Source organism: Numenius arquata, chromosome 2 (genome assembly GCF_964106895.1).
Source record: "Numenius arquata chromosome 2, bNumArq3.hap1.1, whole genome shotgun sequence".
Classification (NCBI taxonomy): domain Eukaryota; kingdom Metazoa; phylum Chordata; class Aves; order Charadriiformes; family Scolopacidae; genus Numenius; species Numenius arquata.
In genome coordinates, this window is record NC_133577.1 from 83378238 (window position 1) to 83403405 (window position 25168).

Below are 25168 nucleotides of genomic sequence, written 5' to 3' on the forward strand. Positions count from 1 at the left end.
GCATAGCATAGCAGCTCTGTGGGCTTCAGTCACGCATGGTGGTAGCAGGCTGTTGGGCAAACTCAGCTTTTCTCTCCTGAAAGCAACAGTTTGCAGCTCTGTCTGGCCATTTGTGACTGCAGAGGGTGTTCTACTGTCAGGGGCAGTGGCTTTAATCACTGGTATTCATTGCTGTATTGATCGTCAGACCAGGGAGGAAGAGGGAAGAGTAGTGCAGGATGTGGGGCAGCGTCTCCAACCATGTGTAGCTGCTGCTCTTGGCTGTCCTTGGGATAGCCTGTAAGGTGATGGTGAAGAAGCTATGCTTCTTTTTTTTGTTTTACTTGGCGTTCCTGAAAGCTTCCCAGAGTCTCAGTCTGCTTCAAGACAACAGTACCTCTTTTTTCTTTCCCTTCCCCACTCCTTTACTTGAAAATTTAAGTTAATGCCCTGCACTGGCTCTTCATAAAGTAGCTCATAGCGGTTCTACATGTGACGTGTGGATCTAGTTAAGGAGTAGTAGTAAGATTAATGCCTTAGCTCTTACTTGCCCAGCTATGATGAATAAGGTTCTGTGTTGGTGTTGGTGTTGCAGGAACGCTATTCATTACAAATGTTAATGATCCTGCCTGGTCATTTTAATGAAAAGGGAATTGCAACTTTATTTTATATTCTGAGGGTGAAATATATTCTAAAACCAGTGGGAGCCTTGCCACTGACTTCAGGAGGAAAAAGATGGCACCTGCTGTCAGTGTGTTCTTATGTGCTCTGTTCCTGTATTTTATATATGCATATATAAAAACTTTGACATACCTGTAACAGCAACAAGTTGTTCTATTTTTCAAGAAACGTTTCAAAATACACTACTTCAGGGCTAGAATTCAATAGCCAAACTTTAATCTTGAGCCAGAATTTTTGGCTAAGTTTTATGCTTTAGAAAGTATATATTCTTTTAAATAGACACATAGGGCATTAATTATATTTGTTATCACATGGGTTTCTGGACTGCTAGAGTTCTCATTTGCAAGATTACTTGTTTTCTAACTTATCTTTTTTTTTTTTTAATAGATTCTTCTGTTTATTTTACCATGATTGTAAAATAAAAGTGTCTTTATATGGTTTATAACAACCAATATAGTCATCATTTGTTAAAATCTGTAAAGAAAAAAACTGTTCAACTTCCTTGAACAACTTTTTCTTCTGGCCAAACAGGTTTCATCCCTGGATGCTGTGCAGAAGGGCACTTCTAAGATGCCCAGCATAGCTGGAATTGCAGCACTATCTTATCTTTGGAACTGTTATTCCAAAGTTGCAGAACTGTCTGAAGTTTTGATACATAAGACTGACCTCAGTGTTGGCATTGTTTCAGGCTGACATGATAGAAGTGTTCTTTATCTTTCTTTTTTAATTGAAAGGATCACTAGAGAATATAGTAGTTACTGAAACTGCAGGAAGAACACAAACATTTAAAAGGTGTGCATAGTAACGAGATAGATATTGGTAAGATGCTACAATAAATGGAACCTGCTGATACATTTCAAGAAGAAGGAATCAATTACCTGGGGGGGACGATGACCAGGGCCTCCCTGTAACTGTATTTCTGTGCTTCAAAAAGTGCCACTGGAAAATGGAAATGGTTCTCATGGCTTCTTTGTCCTGCTTGGAGATGTCTGAAATTCTAGTTAGTGTCTCAGCTAAGCTTTGGGGAAAACCTAAATTTTTCTGGAACTGTATCTTGTCCATTCAGACTTTAATTTCTCTCTGAATATGGTTTTGATTAGTTCATGAAATTTGATAAAAAGCATTATGTAATAGCTGAAAATCATCTGTAAATAATTTTTTTCCAGTAGTTGTCTCAGTGTGTAAATTTGATAGTATGACCTTAGACGCTGCAATCTTTACTGTTAATGTGGTAAGAAACATCTGACACTCAGTGATGTTCATGTCTTTCCTTTAAGAATCCCAATTTTTCGTGTTTTCAAACTCAAAGCAACCATCCTCTTTGAGCTGATTTGTATGCAAGGAAATCAGAGGGTATGAGTTAAAATGAGTTAAAATGTAAAAACATCATCTTCTAAGATGGAGGTTAAATCATTAGTGTTTTATTCTGTGATTTGTCAACATCACAGATTTCATTAGTTTTCATAGGTTCTCTTCCGTAATTTGGATAACAGATCATGCTGTAAGTATAGTGACAGGGCAAAATTAGGATACGTCTAAAAATTACCAGCATGATGTCTGCACAGGATTAGACAGGAATTAAACCACAAATGTTGTTGCTTAGGCAATTGTGTGCAGGACAGTGATACTTGAAAACTTTTCCTGTATACTAGTAACTCAAATTACTACCTCAACTTTCCCCCAAGCAAACGCAGTTGTAATAACCTAGAATTTGAACGTTCAGAGAAAGCAAATTAGTCTTCGCAATACAGAAATAGATTTTTTGTGGTGCTCTCAGTAAGAGGAAGTGGATTTATGTGAGAATATGAAAACAGTATTTCTATTTGAAACTGTGTGCCGTATGGGGTCCAGAATTAAGTTGTGTAATATGAAGTAGAGGTCAATACTTCCTTTAATAATGTTTTTGAGCAAGTTTGTTGCTGTTTAGCATCAAGACTTGAGAAGAAATTTGAATAATGCATTGAACAGCTATAAGCAGAATTGCAATTCAATTGCTGTGGAACTCTCTTCATAGAGTCTGACTGAGAAGCTGCTGAAGAAAGAGCAGGACTACACCCAGCTAGAAGAAAAGCACAATGAGGTATCTGTGAGTAAGAAGAACGTGCAGGCAAGCTTTCACCAGAAGGACCTGGACTGCCAACAGCTTCAGGCAAAGCTGTCTGCATCTGAAGCCTCCATACAGAGGTTACAGACAGAGCTGGGTGAGAAGGGGGAAGCAAGCCAGAAACTTAAAGAAGAGTTGTCCGAAGTAGAGACCAAGTACCAGCATCTCAAGGCGGAATGTAAACAGCTCCAGCAGCAGAGGGAGGAAAAAGAGCAGCATGGCCTGCAACTCCAAAGTGAACTCAGTCAGGTAAGGTTCCTTAAGCCTCCTAGACCTTCCTATTGGGATGGCTCTTCAAACCATCCCATGGGGGTTTTCTTAACTGTGCGTGCATTTTTTTCATGCATGTGCATTTGCATTTCCTTATTGAAGGGGAGTAACTAACCAGCACTTGTATTTGAATAAATATAAAGCTAGCTGGTATTTGAATAAATGTAAAGCATTCTTCCTAACACTGCAGAGAATGAAATACAATCACCTCTTCGCCTTAGAGAAGTAAAGAAAAGAACAGGCAAAAAGAAGAGCCTGTGATAAGAGTGCAGAAATTCTTTGGTATTTGCTTGTCATTACATCTGAATGTTTTTAGTAGGTCCAAATTCTTGTCAGGGGCAAATGAGGGTGGTTGTAGGCCCTGTGTCACAACCAAACTCAGCAAAACCTACAGTTATAACAACCTTTCCACATTTTTATTTATGGGAAGGTTATTGTAGCATCTGTCTATCTGTAGTATAATTCCCCTTTTTCTGAAAGGGAAACATCCTACTAATTCTCTTCTATCTGGAACTCTTCTTCAAACTATGTCTGTAATTTCAGTTTTAGAAGATTAAGGTTAAATGAGCATAAACTTTGTAGCTTATTTCTCATGTTCTGATTTGACTTTTTTTGTATGTGACTAAAAAAGGCCTTAGCTGATCTGAGACAGATTTTGGTCCACTCTTTTTCTCTTAGTGTTAATGAACTCTTCTTTCATCCTGCAATTTTTCTCCTCCCCTTTTTTTGTTGATGCATTCCCTGAAATTAGGGAAGTATTGTCAAATGAAAGGGCAACCCAGAATGTTGAGTTTCCATGACAAATATGGTAATATACAAATCCTAAGAGTCAGTAAGGTTATTTGTTCTGGTTCAGTAAGGTAGTGGAAGCTATAATGAATTCAGGTTATGAGAAAAACAAATTCAGGTAGAGTATCAGAAGTAGTTTCACTTCTAATAGTAATTTTACTACTCTCTAGGAAGTTTGAGAAAAGTGAGTCTTTGTTGTATATGAACTGAACTGAACAATGCTTGATTTGCTTTAAAATTGAGTAGTAAATACAGTAGGGAATACTTAAGAGTGAGAAGCAGAGATAATATGAACTCTTAATATTGCTTCCTTTTCATCTCTTAACAAACACCTTCTCTTTATGTTGCTGGTAGCTACGAGAACACCCAGAGCGTACATCCCCCCATCATTTACGTGTTGTTCTGCTAAGTCCAATGAGTTATGGAAGCAGGACTTCTGTTTACCATTGAGCATGCTGACATTTGAGGCTGGATGAACTCTGTTTTAGCTAGTGTCGTGGGGAGTAGTGTATTAGACTGGAGAAATATTTGTACGCCAGGAATCGTGTCCAGTCCTGAGATGGAAAAAATAATCTGTTTTTTTTTGTTAGTATGACGTACTTCATTTTAATCTCTCACTAAAGGTTTAGCATTTTAAAGTGTTTCTCAATTTTCAACCCTTTGTCAAGTCTGAAATAGATTAAGTTGCAAGCGGTGTGCGTATAGTTTATCTTGGAAGAACTATGGCTTGGCAAAACTTCATTTATGTATGTATTACATCTCCAGAATGATGTTCCTTCTCCCATCAGTCTTCTGTCAGGGGGAGGGGAGGTAATTATATTAGTTATCTGCTTAGGAATCGTCACTTGGTAAAATTGCCTCAGTCTGTCTGGGCAACATGTATTCAAGCTTCAGACACACAACCAAGAGGCTGAGCTGAAATCTGGCTTCAGCCTGAAAGGGCATTTTCAGGAAGGATTTTTGGGGGTGGAAAAATGAAGGAGGAGGAACATGATGCATTGCTGAATGCATTCCTATGAAAGGAAATGGAGACATCGCCCATCCTCTGGTGATACCATTGGGAAGGAGACAGGCTAAGCAAGAAAACCTGAACAAGTTGCTGGATCTCAGGATGTGTTTTAGAATTGTATTGTAAAAGAATAGTGGAGGTAAAAAATCCCTTCATAGATGGTATAAAATAAAATTAAAGCTAAGCAAAAACTTCTCTTGCCCTCTCTCCCTCCAAACAAGAGTTCAGTTACTATTGTTGTGAAGAGACTAAATTTCTCATATTTTTTCACTTAATACTTTAATGGTATTATCTTTTTATGCATGTAATCCAGTAGCTTGTGTTGACAAAATGAATGCTGCTTATGAAGGTATATGTATAGTTGTTCAGTAAAACCACATTTTCAAAGAATCCTTGCCAAAATTCATTTGAACAGATACATGTCTGATTAAGTTTGTATATTTTAGAATTTGAGTGATGTGAATGAAATGATCTTCATAATGGAAGGAAACTTGAATAATAATGTTGGTTCCAGCACAGCTAATAGGAAGAGGGTAACACAAGAAAATAGGGACTCCTTCAGTCTTGAAGAAATGTTAATTGCTAATAAATACTGTTGTTGTTTAGAAAATGTGAATCTACTTGATTGTAGCTTTGAAAGTGTAATATTTTTTTTTATTATTTTTGCATTCTGTAACATAGGTTAATCCTGGATTTTATGGTTCTGTTTATTTAAAGTCCTTCAAAAATACTTAACTGTGCCTTTAATAAAATTTTGTATAATGTTGTTTGCTGACTTCCTCGTTTCTAAATATTCTCTCCCATTATCAACATAGCCATGAATAGTTAGCACCGTTTCTTCATTAGATTTTTTCCTCCAGCTCTTGTTCATATTTTTAGGGAGGAGGAAGTATTAATAATTTAGTGATTCCTGCAGAAAAAGACTAATGTTCTTGATTACTAGAGGAGAGATAATGGTCTCTTTCCTCACCCTTTTCTCCTACCTCTTTCTTAACTCTGCAGTCACAGTTAGCAATCAGCATCTTGACCACATGCTGAACAGCTTTTCGTTCACAGGTTTTGTGGTTGTGGGCATATAAACAAATAATTTAGTTTAATTTCCTAAGAAAATAAGGCATAGACACATTTGTTTCCCCGTCTCCATCCCCTGTAACTTTTGCATTGTTTGATAACTTCAGCCAAATCTTGACAGATGGCCCAAAGGTCTTCAGCGTTAGATTCTTCAGTGTTAAATTCTTGTGGAAACAAGCAGCTGGGTAAAGGAGAGAGGCTTATGTTCATGCCTCACCCCCTCGATGCCTGCGGGGAACATCTAATGTTATCACAACCACTGTTCCTTTTTCTGTCCCACTAGGCAGCCAGCTGGTCAACAAGTGGTAGCTTGCAGTGAGCAACATGATTGTGCTGCCTTTCGCCTAGGTATTAGTGGGAATTTGAGGAAAGCATTAGAAAGGGATATTGAAGGGAGGGCCTGGAATTAAAAGGTGAATGGTTCAGGCGTCTTGGACATAAATTCATAGGGAAGCAAGCTTCATTCATCCTGATACCTGTAGGAAGTTCTTGCTGTGCTGCAAGGCCTGATCCATTCTCTGGTTTTGCATTGAGTTGAAAGTTCATTTGTGTGTGCTTGGATGTGTTCATGTGGAAGTAGGCAGGAGGTAACCCAGGACCTACAGTGGCAGTTTCACATAGAACAACAGCTGATTTTATGGAGAGAGCTTTTTATAACGGTGAATAGTAAAAGGCCGTCCTTGCACTTTGAAGATGGTGCAGTACAGCTTTTCATGACTGAAAAAATTACGAGGTAGGCTTATGTCCCGCTGGAAGAGCACATCCCCCTAATTACTTTCTGCTGCTGAGAGGTGCTGGACTATAAGTGACCAAAGTTGCTGCGTACCCTGCATTGAAGGTTCATGCATCTCTTCTCTACAGAGAATGAATGCCATTGATGTAGCCAGGTCAAGCTAAAAATTATGCTCCTACTCATCTGGCAGTGCAGAACAGTATATTGTGGGAGCCAGGGGAGCAGCTAAAGGCATGGTGCTTCAGCCACTGAATCAATAGGAGTGAGGATGTGTGCTGTGTGAGATGAGATTGCTGTAAGCATCACTATAAGCATCACTATTTTACATGATAGTCCTCATGCCTTTGGAGGATTTTGCCCTCTTTGTATTTCTCTTAAATCTCTGTAACTCGTATTCAAGTGCTTCTAGATAAATGAGGATGTTTCTGATGTCCCTCCAACCCACTTTTTTGAATCATGCTTATGCAGCTGATGCTGTTCTTCAACATGATTTGTGTTTCTGCAGTATATGATGTACATACATGACTTCAGGAGCTCATGTAGTTGTTTTACTCTGGGTTATGAAAACTTAGGGTAAACATTGCACAAATCGAGTCTAAAATACAGCACCGTTGACTAAAGAATGACTAAAAAAAAATGGAATATTTTTTTTTTTTGCAGTTGCACAGTAAACTGCTAGAAACAGAGCGCCAGCTAGGGGAAGCACATGGGCGGCTGAAGGAACAGAGGCAGCTGTCTAGTGAGAAACTGATGGACAAAGAGCAGCAGGTGGCTGATCTGCAATTAAAACTTTCTCGTGCTGAAGAGCAGGTAGGGGCTTTTCTGGAGACTCTGGTTTGTTCTGGTTCTGCTAGTAGCCTGTATATACAGTTGCGGTGATGTTGCAGTTTATAAAGTTTGTACTTACGGGAATTTCATTTGACTAATACTGTTCAAGTCTTATGGTAAAATTGTCAAAATCTGCCTAAATCCCACTTGGATTACAGATTTTTGTAAGGCTAAATGCTCATTGGATGCATGTATCATGCTTTACAGATTAATAAAAGATGTGCTTTTTGCATTTATGAACTTTGTCAAGGATCTTATGAAAAAAAAGACCTAGGAGCACCTAAGCCCATGACGGTCAAGTTTTGTCTGTAGGTATTTTTGTGACATAAAACTCTACGTGAAGAAAAAGTGAACATGGCACAGCATGTCATTGATATTTAATAACCTGTGTGGGGTGGATGGGCAGAAAACACTTGTTTTATTAATTTTTATTTGTTTTAATGAGCATCTTGTATATGTTGCTGATTTTCTGCTGCCTGTATGGGGATTGGCCAAATATCTGAGTGGTATGTTGTCAAAGCTTTAAAGCTTTTCTGTAGCTAATTTGCAAAGCCTTGACTGGTATAGAAGTGGAGAGATTGCTAAACTGAAGTTGCTACTAAACCCGCTAATAATAATGATGGTAATAATAACAACAATGTTAATAATAATAATGTTGTTTTACAGGTATCTGTATCATCAGTCATGTTACACTTTAACAACATTTGGAAAAAACGTACTAAAAATCTCTTATGTTTTAGATTTTGAGAGCTAAAATACATACATGTCTGATAGTTGTTTTATATTTCTCACTTGTGATGTAGAATCTCACGTATTAATAGTAATGAATGCTTTGGTTAGATTTTGAGTCTTTAACTAGCATTACATACGTTTTATTTTTGTACGAGTTTTCAAATATTCATGTTTAGACTAAAATCGTTTAACATTAGAATGAACGTGGAGCACTATTAGCATACTGAATGGTGCTTGTTCACTCATTAGTCTGGTTTGTTTGTTTGCTTTTTTCAGCTAAAGGAAAAAGCAGTAAATTCCACAGAATTGCAGCATCAATTAGATAAGGCAAAACAGCAGCACCAGGAACAGCAGACACTTCAGCAAAATACTACAGCAAAACTACGAGAAGCCCAGGTAAACATAGTTCTGTATCCTCATGTGAAAGTGTATTTCAGGATGTCATTATTTTAAATATTTTTTTCTCTGTAAAAGTGACTTGCATGACTTACACTAATTTCAATAAATTAACTTGTAAATCTATAACAGAATATACAGAAAGTGTGTAATAAATTTATCCAACATTTTATGCATTAGGAATAACTTCTAAGGTCCTTATAATTAAGGAAGCTATTATGCGATTTTCTAGAATGATTTGGAGCAAGTACTACGACAAATTGGAGATAAGGACCAAAAAATTCAAAATCTTGAGGCATTGCTTCAAAAAAGCAAGGAAAACATCTCTCTGCTAGAAAAGGAAAGAGAGGACCTGTATGCAAAAATTCAAGCTGGTGAAGGAGAAACTGCAGTTCTTAACCAGCTACAAGAGAAAAACCATGCATTGCAAATACAGGTAAGCACTGGGATACTTGTTTCTTTTCTTTCATTCTCATTATTGAATCTTATTTCCTTTTTTCTGTTTCATCAGGTATGACACTAATCTTTCTTGTACTTCGCTGTTTCTTTTATAATTAATTTAAATACCTTGCTATAAATTTTGCAGGACTTAGTTTTGGTGACTTCCTTGCTATCAGCATAAGGGAAGGAATTCCTAGATGTTTCCTTTGTACCTATGCCAGTAGTATCTGCTTACAAATAATCTTTAGGTACATCTACATGTTTGTTTCCCTTGTTTTAAAAAGAGGTTTAATTCCCACTTTCAACACCAAAATTCAGTTTAGCCTGCATCTGTTGTCACCTTAGTATTTTGTTTTTGTTACATTAAGGCCAAATCGATGATTACCTTTTGCTTCCATTTTCAGCTGGTAACTTATTTAAACTCTGGTATTGTGTACAACATAGCTTTCTGTAATAATTCAGAAAAAGACATGTGATAGTGTTGAGTCTCCAGAGCCATGATAAGGCATGCTAAAATTCAGAAGATTTATGACTTCCTTGGACATGCTGTTCCAGCCTTCTCTTCTTCTTCCTTCCTTCCTTTTTTTTTTTTTTTTTTTTCACTGCAGGTAACTCAGCTGACAGAAAAGCTGAAGAATCAATCAGAAAGTCATAAACAAGCCCAAGAGAATTTGCATGAGCAAGTGCAGGAGCAAAAGGCACATCTAAGAGCTGCTCAGGACCGTGTGCTTTCCCTGGAAGCAAATATCACTGAACTAACCAGCCAGCTAAATGAAAGTAAAGAGAAAGTATCACAACTTGATGTGCAGGTAATGGAACTCTGTACTGTCTGGTGATGATAAATCCTGCTTGTGATTTCTGTATTCTCTCCAGAGAACATACAAAGCAATTTGGGAAAAATTGCATGTTTTTACTAACAGATGAATGAGGTGGCATAAGGCAGATAAAAGTGAAGAAAATGTAAGTGGATTCAGAATGACAAGTGTTGGGTTTTTTGTTGTTGTTTTTGTCTATTGTTTTTGTTATTTTGTGGGGTTTTAAAATTAATTTTAGTATCAAACTTACTGATATAAAAGTATAAAAAAAAACTTAAAATGAGCTATGGTAAAATAAATGTTTTAGTGAAATACAACTCATCTTTCAGGTAAAAGCAAAGACTGAATTGCTACTTTCAGCAGAAGCATCGAAAGCTGCTCAGAGAGCGGATCTTCAAAATCATTTGGACACTGCCCAGCATGCATTGCAAGATAAGCAACAGGTTAAAGCAACATATAAACATCAAGTTCCTATGTTACCTAAAAAAATACTCAAAACCCTAAGAATATAGTCTGTTTACAAACTAGATAAACATATGAATATACATTTGGAAATAATAATTTAGGATATTTTAACCATGTGATATCTATTCAGTTCTTTTTGCTGTAATCTGGACCAGATATATCTTGCAGCGTAAGGAATTCACTTGGGAATCCATTCTGCTGTAGGATTACGGTTCAGAATATAACATATCCTACTGGGGTATAATTCAGTTCTCACTTGTATGTTATGAAGAAAAGATTGTAGAATGCACTGGGTACAAGGAAAACTCTTAGCTCTTGCAGTTAATTCTTGTCTGAATTGCAGATTCAGATAAATTCAGAATCAGATGCCTGTATTAAGAAATAATTATCTGTGTGCCAAATGACACAAAAAAACCCAAAAGACTGTTGCTAAAATTGCGTGTTTTAATGTGTGTTAATCCTAGTGAAGCGTTCCACCAGCTGCTGAATCAAATACTTGCACTGTTAGAATCAGTGCTGCTGTGGTCTTCGTGGAAACATCCAGCAGATGCTCATGTAGCACCATTTTTAGTGCAGGAATGTAATTAATTGCTATAAACAGAAGACCTCTTTTTCCAACTACTAAATAAGTAATTAATAATTAAATGAATCAGCTTGGTTAAAGAGCAATGAGCTTTGATGCAGCTGTCATCATAGTGGTTACTAGGTGAATGCATTCACCTAGTCTCTTCCGGAAATTACGTTGTTTTGTGTTGAACCAAATGGTTTGAAATCATCTCTGTTATGTGGGGAAATGACTGTTTCCATGGCATTGACTTTCCTCTTCGGTGGTGCTTGATTTCATGAAGACAGCAAAAATTTTCTCTAAGGTTTTGTAGTGTTACTTTCTTGTTACTATTGTACTAACTGCAGAATATAGTGCCTTTATTACCTACAACTCCTCTTTCATTTAGAAGTTAAAACACCTTTGTTAAGATTTAGCCCCACAGCCTGTACAGTTTGAGAGGAATATTGAGGCTTTAAAAGAAATTTTGTCAGCTTAACAAAGAGAATTTGTGCATGTGTTTGTGTTTCTGCTCTCAATTTCCTCCCCCTCAGAATAAAAATGAAACATTATTTTTTTTATTACATTTTATTTACATTTTTAACATTTTTTAATTTGAACGCGTTAGATCATTTAAAGCATATGTAAAATTAGTCATTTTTGGAAGTAATTTAAAAACTAACAATCCTTGTACTTTTATTTTACCTCAGGAGTTAAATAAGGTCAGCGTTCAGTTGGATCAGGTTATGGCTAAGCTGAATGACAAGCAGGAATATTGTGCTCAGCTGGAAGCCAATCTTAAAGAGTATAAAGAGAAAAGTCTTCATTTAGAACAGAAAACTGAAGAGCTAGAGGGACAGCTTAAGGTTTGTATTGAACACGGTATCTGAGCTTACAGAAGCTGATGTTCTCTTCTGTTTGGTAGTATGTGATAAAAGCTGTGCTCAAATTGTGGGGGAAGGATTATATCGATACCACTTTTGTATGTTTTCTTTTTCACTAGTGTTTCCTGATCCAGTCTTTAATCCTATTCTCCTCTTCTTGTGTGCTAGCATATCAGACTAAGGTGACAGCCTTAGGACATTGCCACTATACTGTCATTTTTCTGAAAGTGGGCTTCTACAAACCGCTACCTGGAAAGTGTTATGAGAGGGAAAATGACTACTTTTTGAAATTAGAGTCTTCAACCTTGTCCACTTTGCAAGTGGTAGCAGGGAATATATGTTACATCGGTTAGCCCAAGTTAACACTACCTGTCTGGTTTAATTTATTTCAAAAGCCTTTAATTAGGGTTCTACAAGGTTTTTTTTATCAGATTTTTCTGTCAGTGTTTTTCCTCTAACTTGACCATGAGTTTTGCATTCTATTTCTAGAATTAGTTTTTCTCTTAAAGTATATATAATTCTAGTGGAAGGTTTGCAGAACCTTTTGGTGTTTTGAGATATTAATATTTTCAGTTAAGGATATGGATGCTTGAAAGCTTTTTAGTTTGGGCTTTAACCTTTGTTCAATATTTGTTAAGCGTTTTTGCTTAACAAAGATTCACAATACATAAAACCATATCATACAGGGATCTTAGGAGCAGTGCAGAATTGTTTTGCAGTGTTGCCTATTTTGAGGGAGATAGCAGTCTCTATGCTCAAAACTGAGTGGGGTGTTTTTCCTAGTTTATGTGCTCTACAGAGAGAAGGAAGGGTGCTTTCCCAGTATGAAATTTTAAATCCAATGTTATTAAAATATAAAGCAGCCATACATTTGCATTATTAGCATCATTATTTTGTGCTTCCAGCTCTGTTTTCTGTTGCATGCTGTTTTTTTTTCTGTCCACTTTCATTTGCGTTTTTATTTTTTATCCTTTTGCTAAAGTTTTGTAAGTAACCAACAGATCCAAATGCTTGGGAGGAATATAGTGCTCGCTTGCACAAGATTTTACGAGGTTCCTGGTAACTGAAGTGTGAAAAATGCACAGGGTTGTTGATGCTGTCAACAGAAATGCAATTCTGTGTAAAATCTTGATGTCATCACCATTCTTTGGGATTATTCTAGTTGAATGCGTGATATTTAAAAAAAAAAAAAAAATTTAAAAAATAGAAATAAAAAGCCCTCAGGAATTTTCTCGGAGAAACTTGTCCATTTTGTTTTATGGTCACTGCACGAAAGCAGAAGTGCCTGTAAAACAGCCAGTGTGTTGAAGAGCCTGAGCAGTGCCTGTTTGCCGAAGACTCCTGTGTTCTTTATACTCCACGCCAATGAACAAGTACCTTCTGAAAACAAAACAAGAAAAACCTCTTCCAGGCGAGCGTAGGATTTCTTTACAGCTGTAGTTGGCGCCTTTGTTTCTGTTATAAAGAATGGTGGAGTTCCTGGGATATGTAGATTAACAGTCGTTTGAAACTGCTGAAACTCCTTAGCGGTGGCTGAGAACCTGGTCCCAGAGCTGAGCACTGTGCATGACCTTTTTCTGTATAGGTGTTTTGGATAGGCTTTTTAAAAATTTCTACTTTTTATTTATTACTTAGCAGTGAAAAGGCTGCTTGACATTTAATTTAAAGATGATTTCAGAGTGTTTTACCAAAATGGTTCACTTCCAGGGGAGCAAGAGATTTGCAGGAGCTAAATAATGAAAGATAAATAGCAAACTAATGAAATAGGTCAGACCATGTGTGAGAATTGTGACTGCTTTCTACAGTAAGGACTTTCTGCAGTAAATGCTACTCACAGACTAGACTTCTTCCTTTTATTGCTATTTTTATTTTGTTGGCTGTGTTCTGATGGCTCTAACTTTTCATTTTTCTATCTCAGAAACTTGAAGCTGACTTTCTTGATGCTAAAGCAAGCAAAGAACAAGCTCTTCAGGAGTTACAGCAGCAGCGACAGCAATATACAGAATTAGACCTCAGAACAGCAGAACTGAGTAAACAGCTTGAAGCAGCAAGAGAAGCGTATGCATTTCCTATGTTACAGTACTTTTCAGTCAGACATAAAGCTTGAGTGGCTTGGACTAGAGTTCAGATTTTGTTGTTCTCTCCTGTGATGTCTTAAAATCAAAGATAAAAGCAGTGTGCTCCCTCTGCTATGAAAACTGAGTCATATCCTACCTGTTTTCTTTCCCTCTATGCCATGCAGACCCCATCTGCCACGTTGTCTTATGTGAATCACTAACTGCTGTGATTCAATACACCAGTTTATTTGCTGTGCTTTTTGTCAGCTAAATATCTGAACAGTTTGATGTACCGAGGTCCATTTTAAAACATCGATAGCTCTGTAACTTTCAAAGACCGATTTGCAGTTTATGCATAACCAGCAAAGGAGTAGTTTCTGCTCATAATGTTTGAGGAAGAAAAATCCATCTCAAAATAGTATTTAGAGTTGCTGGTATGTCTTCATTGGAGAGACAAAATGCCCATGTTCTAGATTAAAAAGTTATGATTTGAAGTAGTTCTGCAGTTAATATATTAAATGAGACATTTAATAATGCAAATGATACAAAATAACCAGTGAAGAAGAAGAAGAAAAAACCACAGTGCGCTTTATTTTTCTCCCTGTATTTGCAGGACGTCTAGTGCTAAATTGGATTTACAGAAGAAATCTGAGGCCCTTGAACAAGCGAAGCAGCAAATTTCAAAGCAGGAGGAGGAAAAGGCCAGCCTGAAACAAAACCTTGAGAAATCAAATCAAGATACAAGTAAACAACTCAAGGAATTAGATTGTAAAATGCAAGCAGCAACATCAGAGCTGCAACAAGTGAAATTAGAGAAGGATAATCTATTAAAGGACCTTACAGCTACCAAAGACAAGCTCTCAAAAAGTTCGGAATCCTTCAAAAAAAGAAAGGAAGAATTAGAAAAAGAAATACAAAAAGGAAAAGAAGCTGTGGCAGAAATGGTTAGTAGTTTGTTTCATGAGATGTTAAGTATTAGACATTGAGTTTTGTGTATTTCCAGACTGATAAATTACTTTGCCTTCTGACTGAAAACAGTATACGTACAATGTATGGAAATAGTTGCCTTAAGGAAAGACAAATTGTGATTTTTAGCAGTTCATACATATGTCCTATCTTAAATTTTTGGCTGGGTGTTCACAGTAGTAAACGTCAGTCATATCACACAACAGGATACTTTTTTCTTGCTGCATGCCTTTATTATAGTGAAGAAACTAAATGGAGAAAAGTGGTGAAACAATTTCATGGGAAATGTCCTCCCGTTTTAAAATACATCAGCCTTGTTATAACAAAACAAACTTACAAACCCTTTGCTAATTGCCACCATATTGAAGATGATGTTATTTTTCTGAGACCATTTTAGTTTTGTTTCTGGAGTCTTTGTATGTAGAAACTTTCTGTGCACTTGTCTGGACGTGCCGGAAGTCTGCATACTGTAGGCAGCAGAGTAACACTGTTGTCTGGGGCGATGCCTAGCTCCAGGTGTTATCAAAGTACTAGAACCATTTGAGTTCAAGAAAGGTCTCACAAGTGACAGTACAGCGACAAGTGCTTCCGTCTTTTGCTTTGTTGGTAGTATGAGTGGGCACTATATGAATACATATTTTATAGATTTCTCTTATACAGTTTTTCTGACTCCTGCCTCAGACATGGTAGGGGTGCTTTCTCATTCCCTTCTCGTCTTACATGTCACCATTTCCCAGAACTGGTTCATGGGTGCTTTTATTCTGATCTAAAAAAAAAAAAAATCTGCTCCTAGTTAAAAATAACTTTTTTTCCTTTACTCTTTCACCTTTTTAAGATAAGCCTTTTTGTTTGCTTTACTTAGTTACTGCTGTTTAAATATTTGTTTCTCCTAAAAACTGGAAAGATTTTATCCACAATTTAAAGATAGGAGTCCAGATTCTGCTTCTAATTCTGTAGTCATTTGGAGGCTCGCCACTCTCTTAAGTGCATAGTATTTGGGCTTAAAATGTAGTTGTATTTTGCTTACAAGTCCTGCAAATGTACTTGCTTGTGAGTTTTAGAACATCAGGAAATTTTGGATCCTGATAAGATTGATAAGCCTACTGCTTCCCCCAAGATATGGAGAAGAGCTGCCAACAGCAGCTTCAAACAGGGACACTGTTCCTAATCAGAAGAAATCTTTGGCACATGGCTGCATGTGTTAGTACAGGGTATCAGCTCTGTTCAGCTTGGGTTTACCACTGTTAAAGTTTTGAGGAGTTTTGAGCTGAAAATATATCTGCAGTTGTCAAGGAAAGCTTTTTCAGTGAAAAGGAAAGGATTATTTGTCAAGGCTTTGTAAATCCTGCAAAAATACCTGGTACTGCGTCTCAGAAGCTCACAGGAATATTTCCTTGTCTTATGTTTTTTAGGAAAAATCTTGCCAAGAGGTAAAACACCAGCTCCAGGTACAAACAGAGACTGTGGCTAAAGAAAGGAATGAATTGAAAAACTCACTGGAAAAAAAAGAGGGGGTAAGCTGTCCGCTAGTTTCAAAAAATCTGGAAAACAATAATAACAAATGTTTAAAAGATTTGTTTTCAGTCTCACATGCTGGGACTGATGAGAGATAAAGAGATTGTAGTTCTCTAATTGTAACCTACCTGGGGCACTGAAATAGGGTGATACAAGAAAAGTTGCCTGCTCTTAATTTTGAATGATGAAAAAAGACTGCAGTTGCTCTAAGGGTAGGAAATTGGGAATAACAGATGATTTTAATGTGTTGTGGTAGCTCTTGAGATCTACTTGCTGGTGTTGGAGCACCTAGCTCTGAAGCAGAAGGCAGCAGCAATGGCTCTGTGGGATGGTCTGGTTCTCTGTGCAAGAAATAACAGTAGCATACTTGGAAACTGTTTGCTGAGTGTGATCTGCAGCTCTTTGTAAGAACACAAGGGCGGGCATACTGGATTACAAGAAAAGGGATAGCCCGGTGTCTAGTCTCTGGCAGAGGAAAATAGCAGATGCCTAGAGAGGAGTAAGACAAGCCTTTCAGATTTCTACAATCGGGATTCTCCACAACTTCTAGCAGTCCTTTGTGAGCTGATTTCCTGAAGCTTTATCTTCAGTTTTAAGAGCTTTTACCCAGGTTTTTTTTTCTGTGAAATTATGCGTTTGCTTTTTGTACTCTGTAATTTGTCATCCACACAGTTCAACAGGCAGTTTCACGTAGTATAGCATGTGTACAAATAGTGATTTAAATTAAAATTGTATACAGTTATTTAATATTTTTTGAATGTAGATTTCTAAGCAGTTGTCGATAGAACTTGATTCAGCACGAGCCCAAGTGCTGGAAATTCAGGGTCTTCTGAAAGAGAAAGAAAAAAGCGAGCAACACCTCCAGGGAAAGCTGAGAGAGTTAAAGGAATCTTTTGAGCAGAAGAAAAAACATAGTGAGACACTGCAAGCTGAATTAAAAACTGCCCTCCTAGAAAAGGTAAGGCTGGCCTCTCTTACTCCTTTAAGAAAATTAATGTAAATTTCTCTGATAAATGCTGCAGCTTTTATGTCAATATCTTTGTGATAAACAGCTACTTGCTGTAGTCTTGTTGGAAATTGCAAGGTCAGGATGTGGAAACAAGGTCTTGAGATGCTGTTGGAGATTGAAACAGCATCATCATCAGCAGCAACAATACTGTAAAAAGAACTAGTGCTGAAATATGGATTATGTAGGAATTGACTTTTAATAAAGTGATAAAAATGGCTAGATTTAATGTTTTTATTTTGCTTCAGGAACATGCTATGAGGCAAGAGCTGCCATTTTCTTGTGAAGCAATAGAGTTTTCTGAGAGTTCTTTTTAGACAAACTCTGTGGTGTGCTGGAACCTCTATGGCAGTTACAAACCAAATCTTCTCTTATTATACTTATAAACCATAATGGAAAGAGTTCAAATATCTTGGAACGTTAGGGAATGTTGTGTTGTGTGCCATGCACTGTTAAATGTCGCTCCAGCTTTGGCTGCCCTATGCTGCATGATCATATTTGTGCTTTAGTCAGTCTGTGGAAACCTTAGCACTTGGAAACATTATTTATACTTTTGCTGTTTGGTCTTAATGTGCTTCACTTAGTCTTTTGACATGAATTAAATTTTGTTGTTAAATTAGTTACTGTAAAATCACAAACATGAGATTACTGAAATGCTATTACATAAGTAGAAAAAAATCTCATCTTGTAGTAGAAATACAGTTTATTGAAAAGTAAACATTTAAGCTTACTTTACTGTCTGTGACTTCAATTGAAGCTTCCTATCCTATGTTTCAGGCAGAACTGGAGAATAAGCTGCAACAGCAGTCTATTTTGTCAGCACAGGAGCTTAAAGCAGAGAAAGTCAAGCTAGGAGACTTACAGAAGACCTATGAAAAACATAAGGAAAACATGGAGAAGCTGCAGCTGGACCTTTATGGGAAAGAGTCTGAGCTGCTGGCAACCAGGCAAGACCTTAAGGTACTTAGAGTCATTTTAATGTCGTATATGACTTAGTAGATCTCTTTTATATCCATTTTGAAGAACAAGAAACAGTGCAAGAACTGTATAGGAGTAAAAAAGCTCTTCTGCTATATATAGAATTTAGTGCTGTTCAATCACTTCCCCTGGGACAAATGACATCCTGAAATTAATTTAAAGCCAAGGGTATTTGCCGGCTTACCTGAACTACTCTTCCATTTGCACAGCAGCAATCTGAGCAAAGTGACAGATGATTAATTTCCATATTCTTTTAAGAGTTAATTTTTTGTGTTGCTTTTTCTTGCTATATATTGTAGCTTCCAACTAATCTAAATAGCATAGCTAATTAGGGCAAAGTCTCTGCCAGCATGTGAGTAACCGCTGTCTTCTAGATGATTTAACTAGAATTTTGTCAGTCTTTTTACATGTCCTTGACCCTTCCACTTCTTCCTGGCTGAATGTAGACTTCTAGATATGTCAGACTAATGGAAACAGTAGATTTAGGGACCTGCCTGGAGTACGGGTGCCTGAATCTGAAGTTTTTGCTATTCCTAAGCTGTATTTATCTGATTTGGTATTAGGGCGTAGTGCCTCCAAAGAGATATTGCTGGGAGTTGAGTCAGTCAGTAAATGTGGTTTTTGTCCTTTTTTTCTGCCATCCTCCTTCCTGTCAGCTCTAAGGCAATTCTCCAGTTAGTCCCAAGATGTAATGTGCAGCAGAGACTGTCTGCTGGCAAGATGTGTAGCTTTAGCACTTTTCTCTTCAAGTGAATCCCAATCCAACTTTCTCTGTGTCTGTGTCTTTGTGTTGTTTTATGGAGAAGTTTATGGAAATAGGCACTTTCTGAGGACAAATCATCTGTTTTGGATGCCAGTTTCTGTTTGCTACGTTATGTATAAAGGGAACCATTGGTGACTGCTTAGATTTCAGAGCTCCCTTTCACCTGTCCCACTGGAGGCCTTTCAGTCCCACCACTGAAATCATTAAAGGTCTTGTGGCCGTTTCAGGTAGGCCTATGTGAGCTGTGGAGCCCTAGCCAAATTCCAGGTTTGGGGTTATTTTAAGTAAAAGGAAAATAGCTCCTTTACATATAGGCCATTGGAGTTTCATTAATCATACTCCTCCCCTGCATCATTAGATTACCTGCTGCATTTCCCTGCAGGTTACAGAAGCTTTACTTATCAGTGCTGCTTGGTTGAATCACTGTGTAAAAATGGGAAGAACTTCGGCTTGATTAACAAGCAAAGGTGGTTTAAACATACTCTTCCTTACAGTTAGTTACTATTGCACATGTACGTCTGTAAGTTAATTTCTGGCAATGTGTTTAGTTCAACACTTGGTAATGCAATGACCTTTAAAAGCATTGGATGTGCTCAGTAATTGTTTTTTTGGGGGCACAGTTTTCATTTGAGTATTGCTTGTTGCAAAAATAGCTCTGAATAAGTAGTATTAAACCAACTTGATGACCTCTACTTCTGGCAAGTATAAAATAGGACAGTAGGTGTCCCACATGCTTTTAAACCTGAATGGGGTTGGTAGCAAGAGAGAGAGAGAACATCCATGCAAAAAGGTAAAATAAGGTGACGGCAATGGGAAAACAAGGTTTTCAAGATGAGAAGTCAGGTAACTTGATTTACTGTGTAAGTCTCTGTGGAGCCTAGAGAGCCTGAGGAAGATTGGGGTCCTCAGTATTGAAGTGATGTACCAACTTCAAGGCTGTTTGCTTGATTTAAAAAAAAAAAAAAATTAAAAACATATTAATTAGTATTAGTGAGGTTTGCTTGCCACAGCTTTTTTCTGTACAATGTAGAAGAGGGAAAAGGTGGGGAGCTGATGTTTAATCATGGATGTGCTGCCTCATTGCAATGTTGACCTGAAGAAGCAGTGATTATTTGTCTTAGAAGACCACAAAGGAAAAAGCGCATTCAAAAAGCCCCAGCATGATAGTGTTAGTACTACCCAAGTCAGAAAAACTTTATGGTAGAGTGTTTCACAGTCCAATTCAAAGTCAGTTGTCTGGTTTATGTTTTGCCTTAGCTGAGTTACTTAATAAAGGTAGATAATTTGAGCCAGAGCTATGGATTTCGATTAAAGTCTGGAACCAAAGCTGATGTGTGGGCTGGGGTTCAGATTGGTCTTAATCTTCTTAGTAGGCAGTAGTAGAAGATTTTACAACTTTTATGTAAGGTGAGCTTGGGTGTCTTTCCGTGCAGGATTTTTAGGAGAGAGAGGAACTCCCTGCACAGCCGTGTTGAGTCAGCACAGTCTGAAGCCCAGCGTTGGACAAGACAGGCATGGCCAGGCCGTGTGGTGAGATGTTAGCAACGCTAGGTTTTCTCTAGTTAAAAATACTACAAGGGAAAACTTAAATATTCTCACGTGGTGTAGCACCATGCTATTGGTGAGGTCAAGGTTTCAGGCGTGGGGATAGATCATAAAAGGCCATATAGTGGATGGGTGATCCTAGTAGGGTGATAGGTGTAGTTCCTGGGAGGGGATGGCAGGAGTTGGGCTGTTCACAGAGCACCATCTGCTGGCATCTATTTGGAATATCACTGCTGGGATCGCTGGCTCATCTCCAGCAGGGAGACTGAGGTGTGATTGAAAAGTGAAGTTTTGTAGCTGGAGATACATGGAGATCGCATGAGAGAGAGCTTCAGAGCGGGCAGCTGCCTGCTGGAATGCCATCAGCACGGCTGGATCCTGGTTTCTGGTTCCGTAACAAAAGATCCTGTGTAGCTGTAGCCGGATGCAAACTTTGAAGCTGTAGATCTTGCAGAGGAAAAGTGAGAAGTGCTGTAACAGAATCGGAAGCGAGAGCGTGGTTATAATTTTATGGATACTATTTGCTGCAAATTTACTTCGGTTTAAAAATTCGCTGTCTATAACTAACTACACTCATACAAGTTTGTCTCTCTGACTAGAAAAAGAAATCGGGTAGGATTTGGGTGCTTATAAAAGCTATAGTTTTTGATAAAAAAAGAATATATAAAAAAAAAAAAGACTACCACTGAATGTGTTTTGTGTGTATGCACACACACATATATACAAATATGTATTTGTATATATAGAATATATAAACATTTTTGTATACACACACACTAATTAGTTAATGGATTTTTTTATTTGTGGAAAAGGCATTTTTTATATAGAAGAGTTAACAAAAATGCAGAACTGTTATTTTTGCCTTGTTTTTGAGTTAGTGCAAACATACTTTGTGTGAATCCTGATCTCCTGAGCTTTGCCAAGTATCCTTCGGTCTTGGCATTTGTGCTTTTTTTCCTCTGTGTTCTCAAAAGAATGTTTCTTGCCTCCAATATTGGCATCACTGTCAGTGTATCTTCAGTCAACGTTCTGGGACAATATTCATGATGCCAAACCTCAGGTCTGTAAGGCAGGAGCCTAGCTGCCTACAGTCTGCCTAACCCTTCTTCTTAGGAAGCGAAGAGAGATGAGGTTAGCATCTGTGAATAATTTCGTGTCTCTCCTTGTGGACTGGGATCAGGGAGCACACTGAATAAACTGCTCGTTTGTGCATCTTACTTGGGTGGAATGAATCCAGGTCTTACCACGCAGCTAGGACCACTTCTGCTGTTGGCACTATTATTTGCACTGCAACAGCCCAAGTTGTAGTGAATCAGACTGTGGTATCTTCTTATTTATTTATTTAAACTCTATACCATCATCCTACCATCTGTAGGTAGGATGTGCCTACAAAAGTAAATACAGATTGGCATCTTCCATTCTGTACCTTTTCCTTGCATTCAATTTTGCCTGTCATCCTAAAGAGCTATCATGTAACTGAGGGTTTCTTGCTGAGAGAACACCTGTCATATTCTGGGAGCAATGGCAAAGCTGAATGGTAATTAAATAAGGTAAATGGCATTGGATGTTTTGAGAGGTGATTTTGCGTTAAAGATGTGAGCTCCTTAACAGTCTCAGTGGAGACTGGGCCAGGAGCAAGAGGATAATAACTGGAATGTTTAACCATGTATCATAAGATTTCTGCTCATTCCCAAAGGATGCTGTGAGGCACTTCTGAGCAAAGCAGAAAGAAAAGCATAAATAGATAGAAGGTTGATTTACTGTTATAATGATATTGAATGGTTTCCCAGTTAGGGTAGGTAACATCATGATTAATCACAGCACAATTAAGAGGCACCTTTGTGATAGTATGCTAAATTGTATGCAAAATTCCAGGTCTTTTATATGACAAACTATTGAATGATAATACAATACATAAGAATAATGATAATAATGTTTGTATGTAATACACTGCAGAGTAAGCTGAATACTGTCTCCCCTTATAAGAGCATTTGCATCATCTTAGCCTAGGTATAGACACAATGAGATAACCTGTCCAGTGTAGAAACCTTGAGGGAGGGGGAGGCTGTTGAGAGAGGAATATTCCCTGTGTGAGGTTTTTAATTTGGGTGTCACTATTCACTTCATCAAATTTCATCATTCTGTGCTAACAAATTGGATGTAACCACATTTCTTTTACTGGAAAAAAAAATGGATAAAAGCTGTGGCTTCATTATGTTTCTTTCTAAGACTGCAGAGACTATTGGTTTTTCCTGGGAAGATGTTACATGATGATGCTACACTTCCCATCCTTTCTCATTGTTAGGAAATATATGGTACTCCACTGCCCCCAGTGGAGCAGAGAGGGATAATTTTGCTTTCTGAAAGACCCACCCTGCTGAAAGCTTGAAATTGCAAAAGCACCTCCTGTTTTGCTTAAAAAAGCTTCTGAGTTAACATCTTGTGAAGTGTTAAGCAGTAAACTCTAATAGCTCAGAAAGGAAATAAAATAATTTGTTTACAAATTAATTTTAAAACTCAGTGTGAGCTTTTTAAGAGCCACTGGGGTTGTTGAAAGTGCTGTCGAATCAGCGGCATTCCATCATTGATGTTTCAAACTAAGTCTGACTCTACAGGCAAAATACTTTAGACATTACAAGGGAGGGTTAGGAGGCATCAGAAATCAATTTGTTTTTAAATCAACATGGGAGTGGCTAACGCATATGAATAATTAAGTGAAGTCAAAGTTGTGCTTATTATTCCTTTTAAAATCACTGACCTTCAACAAAAAGTTTGATTAGGATATAAGTAAGAGCTTCAAAAAGAATTTAATTTGTCTTGGAAGAATTTAAATCCTTACTGATGCACTGAAGGTAATAAATTTATTACTAATAACAAATCTCCTCACCTCACATTCTGTATCTTAGCATCAAAAATTTTCATAAAATACCAGTATTTTGGAGGAGTGGAGTATGAACTTGGTATTCTTCTTTCTCATTGGTTCTTTGTGAAAGAACATGCTTCTAAATGGAACTAGTCCTTGCCTAAGCCGAAGGCTTTAAAAAAAATGTCCAGAATACTAACTCAAGAAGATCCCTGAAGTTTGACTTCACTGTGAGCAAACAGAATGAGCCCTGGGTGCAAGTTTCACATTGCTTCCTGGGCTTTTGCGACCTGTTGTAGAGAGATAGTCCAAGTTATTTTTCTAGGTAATGGGGAGAGGCAGAGGGAAATTAAAATATAATCTGTAGTAGATTTTGAATGGAAGTTTAAATTTTGTGGTTAAAATGCTGTCGTGGTTTTGACCAGATTAACCAATCAGAGCGACAGATGGCCCCTCCCCCCCCCCCCAAGGAAAAGAGAGGAGAGGAAGAGATAAAAGAGATTTATGAGTTTAGAAAAAACTAAACTACTTTAATGAAAATATTAATAAATAATGAAATAATAAATAATTTAAAAAAAGAAAAAAAGGAAAAAAAAAAATATACAGTATATACAAAACCGTATCAAGCTCCCAGGGTGATGATCACGTCACCAGCAGGCACAGGGGAAAGTCCCAGGCTGGACTCGGTGATGGACAGGAGCTGGATTCCGGATCTGGAGTCAGGATTGCTCGGATCGGGATCAAAGGCAGATGAACAGACAGGGTCCTTCTCTGATGTCGGCCATTGAAGGAAGAGAGATGACCCTTTGATCCCTCAGCTTTTATACTGAGCATGATGCAGATGGGATGGAATACCCTGTTGGTCAGTTTTGGGTCACCTGTCCTGTCCGCTCCTCCCTACAGGTGTGACCCCTCTACACTTTTCTGCTTTCGACCCTCCGATGGGGCAAATAACAAATTTACCTGACCTTGGTTGTTATAGCAATAAGTATAAGCAAGGGCCTCTCTGCATACCTTTCCTTGGTATTATCAGGTCTTATCACTATGAGAGCGAGCAGTTTCTGAACAATATGCCGTTAATTTCAGAGTTTAGTTGGTTAGTAGAGGCCCAGCTAAAAAGGTAAAATTACTGAACAGAAAATTAGTTCTGTTTTACCTCAAACCAGGACAAATGCTGATGCAGCTGAGACTGTGAAACGTTTTGTCCCGATATTAGTATTTTTAGGTTGTACCTTTCACTTCAGATTTTCAGAAATTTTACAGTCACCCTAGCACTAGCTTCATTAACTCACTGGTAAAAAATACTATTGAATGACTTTTGAAATCTTCACAGGATAGCTTCACTGCCTCTTCAGTAACAGCTGTCTAGAGTTATAGAACAGCTGATTTGCCCCAAGAATAAAATAAATATGTGTGAGCAAATTCAAGTTCATTCTCTTTTCATCAGTCAAACTTTTGTTCTCTGCCCTTTTGTATGTTTTCACCGTTTCTCTGTGGAAGGATGCAAACTGGAATATGTACAGTAAAGTATTGCTGCTGGAAATGGTAATGGGGTAGTTTCTTTTTACTTAAGGTAACCTCATAACCTAGAAGTTTCTGTAACTATGCTTTCTCAACATTTGAAGCAAAAGGTTGCATGCTGGATAATGATTTTTCCATGTGGAAAATGTTTAAGTGACTATTGAGTATCTGAAACTCTTATACTGACAGATAATATGCAGAACTCTCTTTGTA

At 37.6% G+C, this 25168-nt stretch overlaps 1 protein-coding gene across 2 annotated transcripts in view; it reads left to right on the forward strand.

Moving 5' to 3' along the window:
* EEA1 (early endosome antigen 1) overlaps window positions 1-25168 on the forward strand; it is a 70939-nt gene that overhangs the window by 37227 nt on the left and 8544 nt on the right. For both annotated transcript variants that reach the window (XM_074168111.1, XM_074168112.1), the window contains 12 exons: window positions 2675-3013; window positions 7297-7446; window positions 8473-8592; window positions 8825-9028; window positions 9642-9842; window positions 10178-10291; window positions 11568-11723; window positions 13660-13799; window positions 14412-14742; window positions 16177-16278; window positions 17043-17237; window positions 18063-18245. In XM_074168111.1, coding sequence (XP_074024212.1) covers window positions 2675-3013; window positions 7297-7446; window positions 8473-8592; window positions 8825-9028; window positions 9642-9842; window positions 10178-10291; window positions 11568-11723; window positions 13660-13799; window positions 14412-14742; window positions 16177-16278; window positions 17043-17237; window positions 18063-18245 — 2235 coding nt within the window. The remainder of the gene's footprint in view (window positions 1-2674; window positions 3014-7296; window positions 7447-8472; window positions 8593-8824; window positions 9029-9641; window positions 9843-10177; window positions 10292-11567; window positions 11724-13659; window positions 13800-14411; window positions 14743-16176; window positions 16279-17042; window positions 17238-18062; window positions 18246-25168) is intronic.